The sequence below is a fragment of the Alligator mississippiensis genome, chromosome 2 (assembly GCF_030867095.1).
Source record: "Alligator mississippiensis isolate rAllMis1 chromosome 2, rAllMis1, whole genome shotgun sequence".
NCBI lineage: Eukaryota > Metazoa > Chordata > Crocodylia > Alligatoridae > Alligator > Alligator mississippiensis.
The window spans coordinates 4,609,927-4,626,267 of NC_081825.1; the positions used below are offsets into that span (position 1 = coordinate 4,609,927).

Here is a 16,341-nt window from a genome sequence, read left to right on the forward strand (position 1 = left end):
ATGCAGCCTGCACTGTTCTCCTAGACAGGTTACGAGTGACAGCTTCCAAACATGCATTGCTCACGTGCGTGTATTGAGTTGCATAGGCAGGAATCCTCCTGAGGTTAAGGGCAGCCACCTCTGGCCCTCTCTAGCCACCATCAATCCTGCCTCAAATCAACAGGTTAAAGGTGAAAGTGGGCCTTCCGACTCAACCAGTGTCCATTTCCCTCATCAGACAACTGCCTCCTGATCTCCCGCAACTCCAGAGGATCTGCAGTCACAGCCAGGAAAGGTTTGCTGTTACCCCCCAACTTGCCAAGAGCATCCAGCTGTTGACGATCGTGGCCACTCACCACGGCAGATGCCTGCAGTGACGGTTTGGTTTTGGGAAGGAAGCAACAGCCATCACACGTCCAAAGGAGGTTTGGCAAAATTCAGGATCAGGTTTAAAAAGAAACTTTCTCAGTCCAGATGCAGCTGCTCCATTCACTGAGGTTTTCAGTAGAACCAGAGTCTTTCCTGCCTGAATATATTGCTTGTTCCATCATCCAAGGAAAAGCAACTCGCACTAAGACACAGCAAACTAAAAGAGAAAAGGGCATTCCCCTTACACTTTTCCTCCTGCATCGTTCTCACAGCTCCACCTGGCAATCCTGGAAAGAAAAAAAAATCATGATCCTCCCCAAAAGCTACTAAGCGCTTCCACTGTACCCAGGAGTGGACAGCCTGAAAAAAAATTGAGGTTACAGCCAAGCACCACAGTACTAGAGCTAGCGGGTCGTAAAATGAAACCATTAGGTAGCAGGCTTAAAACTAACCAAAGGAAGCTCTTTTTCACACCACATGCAATTACCTGGTGGAAATCGTTGCCACAAGATGTGGAGGCTTAACGCAGTTTAAAAGGGAGTTGGACCAACTCTTGGAGGAAAGGCCCAGCAGTAGGTATTGCAGAGTTGGAAGGGACATAGACCAATTGCGTAACTGGTCCAATAAAAAACAATATTACCCATAAAAATCCTTTCCTCTCACTTTTCTTATGTCCTTAACTGATCTTTCCAACACCCGGTGCAGACACATTTCAACACATACAGGCTGCAGCAATCCCATCGATTCCCATTAGACCTTCCTAAGAATCAGACCACGAGAGAGAACAACACAGGAAGGACTAGGACTGGACAAGAGGCCAGATTTTGAAAACCATTTTAAACACCTTGATCTCAGTTGGAGTTAGACTTGTCAGTAGCCCACAAAAACCTGGCCCAATGTGGTTGTGCAATAGTTTAAGTAGGTTAATGGATAGAGAAGGTAGAAAAATCCCCCCCCCCCCATTTAATTTGTTTTTAATTTTTTATTTTCTCCTTCTAATGACAACACTTCTCACTGAGACACTGCCCTCCCTCCCAAAGCAAGTCGACACACCAACACTATCCATAGCTACACCCTAATGAAAGAAATCTAGGCAGATTTTCCCCAAAGCGATAGAAGTGCTAACAGAACATGCCTGCACTCCTGATTTTTCATTTGAAGGCTTTGAGGAGCATCCAAGCTCCCCAATTCCTCAGCATGCCAAGACATCCTTCCTGGAGAAGGGGCAATGGCTCTTGAGGGAGTCTGAGCAGCTGAATGGAGTAAGAGTTTTGTGATTTTACTCTGGCACGAGTAAGGGGAGCTGCCGACTGTCGGTGATTTCCAGCAGAAACCCTGAACCGTCCTTCCTTTGGGAATCAGACATCTAGCATTAGGTAATTCATGCTTTTCAAAGAAAGGTGCCCCTTGCAAGATAGCTACTTTTTAGTGCCCCAGACCCTTCTTGGAGAATTAACATGTCCATGCAGGTGTTAGCACAGAGGTGCACCCAAGGGAGCAGAGAGCCATCTCTCTGGATCACGAGACCGTATAGGCTGGAACGTGCTTTGAGGAGGGTACACCGAGAAGAAACTGGAAATTTGAGCAGTCCCTGAGGCTGCTGTAACTTAATCACAAGGCTAGATCCACAGTTCAGGAGCTTAAATCCCAAGAGAGGCTGGGGGGTTTTGTTCCATCCATGTCTATTGAGAGGTGCAGTGCTTATTCAGAGTCCTGGCTCCTGCAGAGAACAGTGCATGGTCTTGGTTTTTTACCACTGAAATCATAGAAAAATGAGGGCTGGAAGGGAGCTCAGGAGGTCACATCTAGTCCAACCCCCTGCTCCAAGCAGGACCAGCCCCAACTGCATCATCCCAGCCAATATAGCAGGATGAAAAAGGGAAAACAGGGACAAAAGGGTGGGGGGGGGGAAGGCAGAAGGACTAGGTGACAATAAGATGAGGAAATTAAGCATATACCTATCATTGATAAAAAGATCATTGTTTCTTCCCTTTTTCTCTCCCTCCACTTCTCATGGCACTACAGGTGTAAGGGGATTTCAAGGGCTGTTGAGTGTCTCGGCCAACAGGGCTGCAGAGGGCATCTACAAGCACGAAGGGTAGCGTAGAAATAGTCCTGGCATATCCCAGGTCAGTGGAGCAAGCAGAACCGTCTCATGGTTGGACCACAGGAAATCAGGGGTTAGGACCTGCTAGGTTTCACACCTGGTTTTGCCAGCAATATGCTGAATCTCCCATGACACCAGACCCTTGGTAATTTAATTCACTGATAGGTGAAGTGGGTATGCTGCCAATCTGCCTCAGAGGCACAGAAGTTTAAAGAGACCCTCCCTTGGAGGCATTACCGAAACCCGTGATCCTCAGCCAGGATACCACAGCACTCGGGGGTCCCCGGAGATCTTTTTAAGGATGCTGCAAAGCACCATGTAATGTTAGCACTGTTGGGTTTGCAAACGTGGTTCATGAGATAAACTAAGCTATTTCAAATAGGAATTTGTAGTGTTAAAAACTTTCAGCCCTGCAACAGAAAAATTGCTCTATTATTTCTTCCTCTGATCAAATAATGAGTGCAAAGTAAGAGCTGGCGTTTTCAGAGGTGTGTCTTGAGCTGAACAAGGGGTGGATACCTTAAGTCAAACAAGGAGTGTCCTGAATCTAAAACAGGTTGAGAACCAGTGACCTAAACCCCACATTTAACTATTCAGAAGTCTCCCATAGGGCCAGGTGATTAATGCAGTAGTCCTAAATACAATGGAGATTAATTTAGATGGGTTTTTAAGGAATCCATGACTCTGCATAAATTGTCCTACTTTCAAACAAAGGATTAGAGGATATATCTTCAAAATACAGGCACCTGATCCAAAATACAGATCTGGAAGTCTGAAGTCAGTGCCTATGTTTGAAAATACTGACCTGTAGGCATGCTTTATGAAATTAGCATTGGATTGTCTGATTTCAGATCATTTTTGAGGGGAAAGTAAATGTTGAGGAATCCAGGAAGGCCCTAATGCTTCAAGAGCCCCTGGGCTGATGATAGAGAACAATTCAGATATGTGCTTCTCTAATATCATTGAGTATCATGGAGAAGTTGCCTGGAAGGGACCTCCACAGGTCATCTAGTCCAACTCCCTGCCTGAGGAAGGATCAACCCTAACGTAGTATCATAGCCAATGCTATCCAAGCCATCCTATGCAATCCATAATACAAACTCTACCCAAGATGACCGTCAACCCTGACACAACATAGACATAACACCCTAGTCTGCCACAGATAAAGCAGGGGAATCAAGGCAGCAAACGTCCTGCTTCAGTGATTTAGCAGTAAGAGAAATCTGTGCAATTTTGGACTTCATAAACCAGAGGCATTAGGTCAGAGGACAAAGGCAACTAAATCGTTACTATACAAACCCGATGCAATTGCCCCTTGTAAATCCTTTGGAAAGCACCATCACCACCAGACTGAGTGCTATACCACCAGATGCTATTTATTAGGAAATATCCTGTCAGCTGCATGTTGCATCCATTTCTTTTACCCTTTTTGCCTGTGCTGCCTCTTTAGATTATAAACTGATCTTCAGGGTAGGAACTAGGTCTTAATCTATGTTTGCAAGAAGTATGTAGTGCAGCATGTGCCATTCTGAAGTGGCCCTTGGTTGCTAACAAGACAAACGATCATCAACCATGAACATCCTACTACTTTAAACAGATGTTGACCAAGTGGAGGGGATCCAGGGAAGAGTAGCAAAAATAATTAGGGGTCCAGAGGTATTATTTGAGCATAACTGAACTCCAGAAAGCCATGTCTGAGGTAACATAATGACTATCTTAAACCCAGCCAGTCAGGGAACTGCAGAATTAAGACCGGAAATCCTCTGTCGAAATATCCATGATCGAATACAGGTACAACTACACCTGGATCATCCCTGACCCATGCTTGCCCAACCTCTGTTTTTGAACACCTCCAGTGATGGAGTCCACAACTTCCCCAGGCATTTATTCCACTGCCTCCCTATATTTGATCGTGGATATTTCTCATGCTACTATGCTTTGCTGGCTCCCTCATAGGACCAGGAAGGAATTTTTTCCCTTCCTGCAGATACATGTGTCCGAGTTTTCTTTTAAAACTTCCCTCAAAAGCACTGGGTGTTGGCTGCAGCCCAGGCTGGGGAATTCGACTAGACTGCACCAACGCTCCTGCTGGGACTTACACCCAGAGTTTCCTGGCTAGAGGGTCACATCCCTCAGCTCAAGGTCAGACTGATCGCTGTATCTGGGGTCAGGAAGGAATTTTACCCCGTGGTCAGATTGGTACAGACCGTGGAGGGCTTTGCCTTCCTCTCTGGTGGGGGGCATGGCCCTCTTCCTGGGATCTACCCAACATATTTTAGCAACTTTGCATACATAAGCAAGACATTGTCTGCCGTGGTCCCCCTGCTTTACCAGGCAAGGGTGTCACGTCTTGTGGTTGTGAGGGTTGACTGCGCAGTGTTGCAAGGAGGTTAGCACAATGGATTGGTATGGGATGGTTTGGACAGGGGTGACCCTGCCTCACCCAGCGGGGAGTGGGCTAGATAACCTCTGGAGGTCCCTTCCAGCCCTGCTTCTCTTTGACTCTATATGTATTTTAGCAAAGAAAGACTTAAGCTGGTTTTTGCATGTAACAAGTGTTTTTATACAATCACCACGTTTATTTGGAGAGCGGGGGCCCCTGGACGACGGGCACATAAACACGTTGCCGCGTGGTAAACCAAATTTACCTACAACAAATGGAAGAATCAGGGCTTACTGTCCGAGGACACTTTTGCATGGCCACGGCATTATGCTCCCATCTTTCAAGGGCAGCTGGGGGTGCATTTGCTTCCAGCACAAAATTGACCAGCAGGACCCAAAGCAGAGAGCAGGGAAGGTGACGAGAGCCTTTTGGAAAAGGAGCAGCTAAACCTGCAAATTTTTAATTTGATCAGATTTTAATATAAAGCTTCTCCATGACCGTTTCAGGCTGGACATAAAGAAAAACTTCTTTACTGTCCGAGCCCCCAAGGTCTGGAATAGCCTGCCGCTGGAGGCGGTTCAAGCGCCTACTTCGAACGCTTTCAAGAGACATTTGGATGCTTATCTTGCTGGGATCCTATGACCCCAGCTGACTTCCTGCTCATGGGGCAGGGGCTGGACTCGAAGATCTTCCAAGGCCCCTTCCAGCCCAAATGTCTATGAAATCTATGAAAATCTATTAAATATATAAAAAAAAGTCTAAATTGGAAATCTATACGTTTCAAAACTATTGCTTTTCATCAAGTAACATTATAATGACCTCTGTCTTCCCTTGTAAGTGGCCAACGGGTTATTTAGATGTACAGGCAGTCCTTGACTTAAAACGTTTCGAGTTACAACGAACGGCACTTGAGACATTTATAATCTGCCACCCTGTTTCGACTTTCTGACATTAGCTTCAACTTTACGACGCTTAATCCGATGCCACGCCAGGCCAGCGAACAAGGAGGCTGCATCGCCCGTCTCCCTGGAGAACAGCCGTTCAAACTTTCTCGGACACTTTAAGAAAGCAGACAAACCTGCAGCCAAGACTCCCGAGAAGACTCCAGCCAAGAGCCCTTCAAAAAGTCCAGCAAAGTCACCTCAAAGAAGTCCTTCCAAATCAACGTGATTGCTATTTACAATATAAATCCATTCACGTAGCTATATTACTCATCTATAATTGATTGAGTACAAAATTCTGGGTTACTTTTGGTGAAAATCGGGTATTGGGCCTTGGTTCAGGAACCAATCCCTGTTTATAACATTGTTCCTATGGGGGAAAAAAAAAAAATAATCGGTTCCGAGTTACGACGTTTCGATTTAAGATGCAGTTTTCAGGAACCAATTGTGTCATAAGTCCGAAGACTGCCTGTATCCCATTTTAAACTCATTACATACTTCTTGCACAAAAAAAGCAGCTCACTTGCATCTCTACAGGTAACATGGGAAGACGGGGGGGCAGGGAGGGAACGGTATACTTGAGGGATGCATTCTTTTATTGTTAAGTATTTGTATCAGAGATAATGAGAAAAATATTAAATACATCAGAGCGAGACCTGATTGGTCGCTGGCTGTCATCCAACACAAACCCACAATAACCACAATTGGCTTTGAAACGCAGTAAAAAGAACATATTAAAATGTTTGCCATGTGATGAGTGGTAAGCAAAATGGCAGTTATACCCTCAAAGTCAGAAGTTGGCTAGCACTCGGTCCACCAAAGGGATTTGAAGAGGTGCCTTTCACGTTCGCGAGCTCTGCCAAGGAACTACTGTTGCAAAGGCTACAACAAGTGACGGGGGCACCTCTCCCAACACCCTAAAAACCTTCAGAGTGAGCAAAAGATGGAGTCTTCCTGCGAGTCTGCACCTCCACTGGATAGTTGACAGAGATTTCAAAACCTACTCGACAAATGTAAGACCCTGCAGTGAGGACCCCTCTGTCATCTGGGTAAGATGGTTACCCTTTGGAGCCCAGAGGAAAAAAAAAATTGGCAAGTGCAGGAGACAGTCTTCTTGGAAACTAGCCAAGACTGCTGAGCTGGCTTCGAGGAAAGATCAGGATAGCCCCAGACGGCAGCAGCTTCAGAGGAAAATGTAAAACCCTCTTCTCCAACCAGCCTTCCTACAATAAACCCATTAAAATGAAAAGCTAAAACACTTCCAGCTGGCTAAGAGATGGGGAGAGCACAGTAGCGAACTTCAGGCGTATGCTCGCTTGGGGCCGACACCAAATCTTCCAGGAAGTCATCGACGCTTTTCAGACTACTAAAAGTCCACACCACTTTCGACGAGGAGACTTGGGAGCCGAAATCACTTGGTCAACTTTATCCAATATATTTTCGGAACCAACCACATTTAGGGAACCAAATTTCAGTACAAGGTTTTACATAAAATGGGGATTAAGTCTGCTTTTAAAGGAGAAGGGAAAAATCTTCCTATACCTTCCTCTTTAAAGACACAAAAACTTGAGTATCTCTGCAGGGGGCAGCTGTTATATAAAGAACATTTTGCAGCAGGATGAGATGCAACTGTTTACCTTATCTCTAGATTAGAGGTGTTGATAGATTTAAAACCGACCTTGCATAGGAGGAAAGATCAGTCACGGGGCTGAAGTTTCAGGGACTGGTTCTGATTCTCGTTATTAAGCCGGAGCCTTGAAATCAACCTCTGGCAGCAGAGCAGCAGCTCAGATCAACTCTACTGTGCCACACAGGGGTGAAGCTGCTCCCAATTCCCTCCAATAAAGAGGAGCATCAGGGCCCTCTCCTTTATAAAGGAAGAACGTACTCGTTTATTAAGAGTTTATTGCATTAGAATTAACAGGGACGTTGGTGCATTCAGACTGTGAAGTTTCATGCTTTTCTTACAAGGATTCATATCCGAGACGTGCATTTATTCATCTGCGCTCAAGTTCAGATGTTGCACCAGGAAATGCATTTATCAGCCATTCGTTTCATGGGACTTCAATCTCGCATTGCTCTAAAACACTCTTCCTACCTACTATTGTTTTGCAACGGCCAAGAACTACCATTTTTGAAAGACTTGGATGAAAACACGGTGATTCTCAATTCTGCCACTTTACTTTGGATAGCATTTCGTAGAGTCATGTTTTCCCCTTCACAGTGAATTAGTGACTTTCCCTTCTCCATGCGGTTCTTTCACTTCCCCACAGAAGACAGGAACGGCATTTGAAAAACAGGTAATGTCACTGTAAAACCACAGAAGTTGGCAGGACAACTCGGAGGTAGGTACAAGACCTGAAACTACACTTTTTTTTTTTTTTTTTTAATGAAAGGTTAAAAGACTTCTAGATATTAAGTTGGCGGCATCCCTTTAAAAACAACACTGCAGTTCCTGAAAACAGCAGAGTAGGTCGAATACACACACACACACACACACACACTTTTAACTGGTATCTTCCTTCCATTCAGCGCTGTTTAAAATCAATATTGTGTTAATGGTAAGTGACTTGAGAAAAAACAGCCAACGAAGAGAAAAAATCCATTGCCAGACGAGCACAGCTTAAAAAAACATGGTCTGTATTTGCTGTAACCCTCATGCATCCTTCCTTCCATCTGTTTTCCGCTCTATCGGTATGCCCGATGGCCCTGCAAAAAGCTCTGGGCTGGCGAACCCTGGGTTGGAGAAGTCCTAGCTGCAGGGAGTTAGCTACAGACAATTCATGAAATGAGCAGAATCGCAGTGAGGTTGCAGAGAGGAGAGAAGAGACGCAGGGAACTTGTCCTATGTATTAAAGAGTCAAGCATGGCCCAGTATAAAATAAAATAAAAATCAATTATAGGCCAGTCCAGAGGTCTCAGAATGACACACAAGGATTATCTACTACTTGAGCAATACCCTCCTTGTATCAGTAACTCATGAAGCTCATAAGATAATGGGATGCTGCCTGTCCTGAACCCGTAGACTTCATTCGGCTGTGTAAGTGAATCAAGAATTTACCCTGTCCCTGGCTCAGGTCCATTTGGACAAAATCATGAAAAAAAAAAACCTGAAGATCCATATTTAAAAAGAAATCACTCTAGAATCAAAGAAAATGAGGATTGGAAAGGACCTTGGGAGGTCCAGCCCCAACTACGTCATCCCAGTATCACCATCCATGAAAAAAGAGATTGGGAATACACCTTGGAACAGGAACTCGGACAACAAACCTAACTACTCTCCTCTGGATCAGTTTTCTTAGTCACGAAGGAGCAGAAACACTGAGAAGACCATCCTTTAGCTGCCTCCTTCAGATTGGATCCAGTGGCCTGCATTTTATCCTTAGGAATCATATTAACCTTTCACATGCACTGGCTTGCAGCTAACACTAAACCTCTGGGAAACAATTTTGAAGGCATTTCATTCTTTGGAAAGCTACAACCTCCCTCTGCAAAATCCCCTTATTCATCCTTACACATCTGGAGAAGGACCAAATCCTCTAGATTTCCTAATACATCAGGGTCATGTGCACTTTAAAGACAGCTCCACACTGCCAAAATGCCGTATCTAGGTAAAAGTATCAGATACAGGAATGGCAATGTATTTGTATTCTGTGTAGCATCTATGACCATTTTGCAAATGGACTGTACGTTTCATGGCATGCCCAAGTACCTTATTGAACAGCCCGGAAACCACAAAGAACTGAATTTTGAAGTGTAAACGAGTTTATGAAGTCCCATTACTATTATCATTATTATTATGGAACCTAATGCAGCTTCGCACAAGAATCGCAGGAGGACAAACTGCACCAAGCATCAATCCAACTTGGAGAAGAGTCTCAAATCCATTAGGAGGGAAAAGCTGTTCAGGCACGGTGGCGAGGAGATCATAGATCGAAGGGACTATGCAGATGTAAGAAATAACCCGTGCGTTCGAACGTTTTCAGAATGCAAGCTACGTCAACCCTGACAACAAGAGGCACTGCATCATTATGGCAGGACACACAAAGAAGAGGGGTCTAAACAGACAAAAAAAGATTGTTTTAATAGGAGAGAAGCATCAGTCATCGAGTCTTACTTCATTCAGACTTTCTATCCAACCCCATCCATCTTCGGTGCCAAGAGATGACAGGCCCGGCTTACTTTTTTCCCCCTGCCTGGTATATCAATAACGCCCATTTCTATCCAGAACAAATGGCTTGCTAGAATGGGCCTTTCCCCTAAGTCGGCTTGCCAAGCCCTAGCAGTGCCTCGGTACCTGCTATGGTCAACATGGCTATAACGGGGTCCCTCGGGAGGTAGGCATCAGTGGGCGGAGCCTTTTGTAATCATCGTCATAAACAGCCACTTAGTCATTCATGGCTGGGGACCGTCTGTGAAAGAGGGAGTCGGGGAGGGGGGCAGGGAATAAAGAGAAAAGGGAAAAAAAAAGACAGACACATAGACCCTCCCTGCACAACCCAGAATGCAAATTCCTTCGCCCTCCTGAAATGCTTCTCCGGGCATTATCTGCGAACAAAAGTGTTCCACGCAGGCGGTCTCTGCATCACTGCCTTCTCTGTTAGCAACACCTGCTTAGTGTCAGCTTGGAGAGTCTCAGAGCTATCTTTTTTGCCATGTCTGCAGAAGCCAACGGCAGCACAATTGGCCATCGCCTAGGGTCACTCGCGTCTTTCTACCTCCCTCGCACGCCATCGGCCCTTTTCACCTCCGCCATCCCAAGGACCCCAGATAGCTAAAGCAAGGAGGTGGCCTTGAGCGGGGGGGAAGGGAGAATATAGGTCTCTGGCGTGAATCCCCAAATGCCATTTCCCCTCCCCTCCCTTTTCCTTAAGACCTGATGGTCTTCAGTCACACATCTTAAAAGAAAAACAAAAAACAAAAACACAAAGACTTACTTGTCTCAAGTCGATGAAGGCCAACTGCAGCGTGTCCCCTTGGAACCCAGGCACTGGCCCGGATCTGGCAAACTCTGTGGGAAAGAAAAGAGGATAAAAAGCGCCTTTAACTAACCATGGACAGGGAGATTGGCAGACGGATGACAAGGAAGACAAGAGAGACTGGGGGAGAGGAGGACCGCGCTTCTAAGGAGTCATGTCTCCCTCCCTTCAGCTTCTTTGTTCGCCCTTCAAAATTCGTGTCATCAAAACACCATTAATTCCACCGTCCTGACAGCAAGGAAACTGTACTAATTCGACCTGAAATTTATTCCCATGAGCCGCACTGGGCTTCAGAGTATTTGTTTTGTGAATGGACAAACAACTTGCAAAGAAGAAAGGGGGGTGGGGGTTGAAAAGTTTTTCCTCTCAACACAAAATCTTCAGCTGTGAAACTCTTTTCAGTTCCGAAAGCTATTTATATTTTAGGGCGCTGAAGGAATTTTCTAATTTCACGCCTGTCACCAGGTTCCATAAGCATTCATCAAAAAAATATGCCCAGCCGCATCACTAATTATTCTGCGGCAGATTATCTGCGTTATCTGGTATGGTGCACTACTGCCAGTATACGAGCCCCCAAAATGGGAAGAATCGCTCCGATTATGTGGCTTATTTATTTATTTTGGATGAGGACGTTTGACATCTGAATAACATTGACTCATAAAGCAAAGAGAACATTTCCAAGGCTGCGTTTGCCTCTTTCTGGTGTAATCTGGCCCCAATTTCATACGCACGTTGTTTATTTTTCTTCCAACGTATTGTTTAAACTCGAGCCGAAAACCAGCAACAGGGACTGTGCATTATGATCTCACTCTAGGGAACCTTGGCTGCAGCCGTTTAACAGCTCCGTTGAAAACTGCCATGAAGAAGCTAATAGCCATATTTCGCTCTGCTGAGCGTGCGTGTGGAAGGCATGCTTGCAACCGTTTGAACTCCCCCAACTTCATCAAGCCAAGTGTTCAACATTGATATCAAATCAGGGCTTCATTTGGGCACGGCGGTAATGGCCAGAGTGCCAATCTCAACTCAACCCCATCGTAGCCAGGAGGACGCGGTCCTTGAAAAGTCACTCGGAAAGACCACACATCAAGAGGCCATCACAGCTAGAGCGGCCTTTCGTTGCGTCCATTGGCTTATGGTATGTCCGACTCACGGACAGCTCATTTCTAAAAGCTGATGTTCATTTGGTGTCATAGTTGAGAAAGAGGGGACGGATGAAGAAAATACTCCGAGCATCATGTTTTAAGCAAAATCATCCCAAAGCCCAGTATCTATGAGCCTCTTCAGGCCAGTTATTTATCATGCGTTGGCACTTGGGCCAATGCCCTCAGCACCACACTCATGCCCCTAAGAAGGAAGATGCTGAGGAAGCAGAACAAGCTTTTAATTCCCAACCGCATCTTCGGATTCGGTTCCTTGTAGCTGTGGGTGAGGGGTCAAAGTGGCAATTTTGAGAACTCCTATGGTTAAGGACTGCCTGTAAATGCAGAGCATTGGACATGGTGGTCCCAAAAGCCCTCCCCGGTCCTGTGTTCGTTACTGGAGAAAGCCCCGAGGGTTCGTGCAGGGTTTACTACAAAGCCCTTACTGCTTCCAACCTCCCTCTGCAGGCCCTTTCCCTTGAAAGTCTCCCTCCATCATTTGCCTTAATCATGTGGAGAAGTCCCGCAGGCTGGTAGGGGCAACATGTGTATAAATGAGACACTCGGGATACTGCCTTTTGGTCAAATTCTGTGGTTTCTGGCATGAACACAGAAGTTGCTATTGGTTCCCTGATCTTTACGGTAAAATTTTGGAGGGAGCATATCCTAAAAAAAAATGGAGAGTATATCTTAAAAAATTTAAAAAAAAGGATGACGGCTAGTGGTCAGGTGTATCATATTACTTTTCAATGTTTTAAAAACACCAAAACAAACAAACAAACAAACAAAAAGAGTTCTGGCATTATCATCTCTGTCAATCCTTCCTTAAGCAACTGTCACCATGGTATGGTAATGGAATAAAATATTTTCCTTTGGAAAATTAAACCAAGTTCCCTTGTTATCAAATTCACTCAGACACTCAGGTTAACAGACATGTAAACCAAATCAACTTTCCTTACTTGTGCTACTGATAGAAACCCAGATAATTTAACACAAAATTGTTTTTATTTTTTTAATCTAAATTTAAATGACATCATTTAAGCTGACCAGGAACAAAAGGTTTGTCTTTGGTAGTGCCTAAATATGAATCTGAAAGCTTTTAATTTAGCATCCCAGCTTGAAGAAGGCTCTTGATTACCTGTATACAACTTGCAATTTCAACTGAAAATAGGCTGCAGGGTTTCTGTTCACTTTTTCTGAGCAGTGCTGCCATGCAGGGGCTACAAACTGCCCCGAAAAAACCTAAATGTATCCTAATAAATTATTTAAATTGATTCTATGTTAATAATTATTTTAAAACAATATTCTAACGCACTTTAAAAACATTAATGTCTTTAACAGAGTGAAATTCATCCACGTGCAAATGGCAGAAAACATCCGGAGGTGGGGAGAAGCCATGCATAGGCCTTTTTACAATAGGCAAATTTCACCCTTGCAAATCAGTCCTATGATCAGCACGGCAGCACCTGGGCACATCGTATGAACCCAAAACCCAAACAAGCCTAAAAACACGGATCAAAAAGCCAGCTACCACAAAGATCTAAGGTACAGGAAACAGCCTTCTGGTTTCCCATGCATGCATGAAGAAATATCATCAAGAGAGAATTATCTAAAAATCCTCTGTGTCACCTACAACGAATACGAAAAGGAAAGGGTCCTGAGTGAGACGGGGGTATGTTAATCCCCATTCTGGACAAGAGGAAAATTGTGATGTAACTATAGCTGAACCAGCATTCAAAAAATGTGAGCTCCGCATCATGAAAGCTCATATTCTACATCTCTGCTGTACTTTGCCTGCAAAAAGGTAGTACAAATCTACCTTGCCTCCTCCTTTGAAAGAAATCAGATTTTGAACTTCAACAGTTGCTAGAAACTAAGCAAGATCTGTACATTCAATTAGAAAATTCGTAACTGGCACAAATCCATTGATATCAACTACTCGTGCTTTACTATCAGAGAATGATCTTCATCAGATGCGAAAGGGTCATCGCTCCGATTTATTCAGGGACGCTTCAAGACTATGCCCTGTGATAATTCAGGTAAGCACTCTCGGCTCTAGCTGGATTCATTTAAGAAGCTTGTTACAACTCTGTCTTTAAAGGGATATAAAAGAGTTCGGTGAAACAGCTGTCACATGGGTATGATCTCTAGGATTTGTGGAAATCCAAGAAATCATGCACGGGTATGATTTCTATTATGCTATCCGAACAGGCAGGAGAAAACCATGTAATAGCACTACTGTAGGAAACATTCCCTGTAGTGTAGACTGGTTTAAATGGTTGCTGTCATAAAGCAATGCTAACGGGCACACCTTGCACTAATAATGCAGCCTGATATCCCAGAAGTGTAATGGCCTAGGAGATCATCATGGCTGTGACTATTTGTATGGCCACGCACATGAAATCAATAATATTGCTTATGCAATGGAAGAACGGGTACCACCGGGTAAACTGACTTCCAGGGACCGGAGCAAGAATGAGTGGGGTGTTTCACCACAGTTACCGCATGGGGCGGCAGTGCCTTTGGTAATCATAGGTCACATTTTACATACTAATGCTGCAGACTTATTGGAGAAGAGGAAACGCACAAAGTCCTTAAAAAGAAAAGAAAAAGAAGAGAAGAGAAGAAAAGAAGAACAGCTTTGGGGGAAAAGACACAGCCAGTTCTTCTTGGTTTTAATCTCCTCAATCAGATTTCAGTATAATTTTCTCGGAACAACCAGGCGCGGCGGTGGCCTCGGCACTGTCGGATTCGTTTATTGTACTTTCTCCACTACCAAGGCAAGCGGCGAGATAGAGCAAGCCACCTACAGTACGGCCCCTTGAGCAGAAAATCACCAGAGAATAGAGCAGATCAGTATGCGGCTGTTTGTACAAAGCATTCAGCCAGGCTAAAGGTTTGAGAGACTTGTGTTCAGGCCAAAAAAGTAATGTCTTTGCAAGGCCTACAGGCTAGGGCCACCCAGGGCAAGTTACAGAGGGACTCTAACCTCTCTTCCAAAACATTTCACCGATGAAAGAATCGAGGGACAGGAACCGTTAAGCCCTTTACAATGAACAAAGAATAAAGAGTTCAAACAAACAAGGAAAAAAAGCATCCACTGTAAATTAATTACACAGAATGAAGGATTTTTTTTTTCCAGACCCGGTACACAGCAAGTCTAGGCAGACTCTCGTCTAGATTGAGTAGTTAAGAGTAAACACAGATGGCTACTTTTTTCCTAAAACTATCTATTTTAATGGGAAGGCTTTTCTAATGTACGTGCCACACGAAGACTATGTAACGGTGTGGGCAAGTTGATAAGGAATATATTGGTATACACTGACGATAAAAATCCAATACTCTCATGGATTATATCCAACACTCATGGATTATATCCACTGAATAGAAGTAGCTAGCCAATAAAACTTTCAATGAATACTCATGCAAACTCATGTACATATACACACACACACACATTTTACATACACTCTCTCCTCATCCCACCCCATCTGTCAATCTCGAGTCCCACAGAATTTAAGTGTCTATACCTATACACCTGCATAATAAATGTGTGTACACATATATGCATAGACATGCATATGTTATGAAAGTATAGGGTGTGTGGGGGTAGGTATTGTCTCACACACACACACACACACACACACACACACAGGCAGTCAATTAAATTTTATATATAGTCACACCCAACCACTTGCAAACTCCTAGTATTCCCATTTCCCCAGACTGTTCAATTTAGACATTTTTTCTTTATTATACGTGAGGGAGGAGATTTTGTATGGAGGCTGGCAAACTTTCCTGCTGGTTTTGCAAGGCAGATATATATTTGCACTTCACAGCTACACGTTTTGCATTGTTTCAAGCGCGCTAAAGTAGGGTTTCCAATTTGAGCCATCCAAGATCTCCCTCCCCTGCTTTGGGAATGTTACGTCCAATGCTGCTACGGGTCTTTTTGCCAGGTATGGGGACTATGCCAAGCACCGGAGTTAAAAACAAAAAAACCCAAACCCAGGCCCCAAAGGCCTCTAGGTCCCAACAGGAACAAGGAAGGGCAGTTTTCCTGTTTTGGAGGAGAGAAAGATAGCTTAATCTGAGAAGCCTGGAAGTCAGGATTCAAATAATAATGGAAGGAGGAGCATCCCTCCCTCCTCAGCCAGCTCCATACTACGAGTCACTGGGTGAGACGGAAGCAAGGGGTAGCAGGAGAAAGAATCAGCCATGAAGAGTTGGAGGAAATATGATAAAAATTAAAGAAATTGTGAACAGGAGAGAAGCAAGTTCATCTGGCTGGGACAACGCTAGGAGGGGAGGAGTAGCTGGGTAGGCATTAATAATAAGGAAGCAGGAAAAAGGTTAAAATCGGCACACCTGGAAGCAAAGGAGTAGTAGAAATGAGGTCTTGCAGCCCAGACAGTAGCTCTGCTGAGTATTGGATAGGAGTTTC

The 16,341-nt window shown here is 44.4% G+C and overlaps 1 protein-coding gene across 5 annotated transcripts in view; it reads right to left on the minus strand.

Annotated features, from left to right (window-relative positions):
- EXOC6B (exocyst complex component 6B) overlaps positions 1-16,341 on the minus strand; it is a 404,537-nt gene that overhangs the window by 89,415 nt on the left and 298,781 nt on the right. For all 5 annotated transcript variants that reach the window (XM_059721415.1, XM_019495636.2, XM_019495635.2 and 2 more), the window contains one exon: positions 10,717-10,790. In XM_059721415.1, coding sequence (XP_059577398.1) covers positions 10,717-10,790 — 74 coding nt within the window. The remainder of the gene's footprint in view (positions 1-10,716; positions 10,791-16,341) is intronic.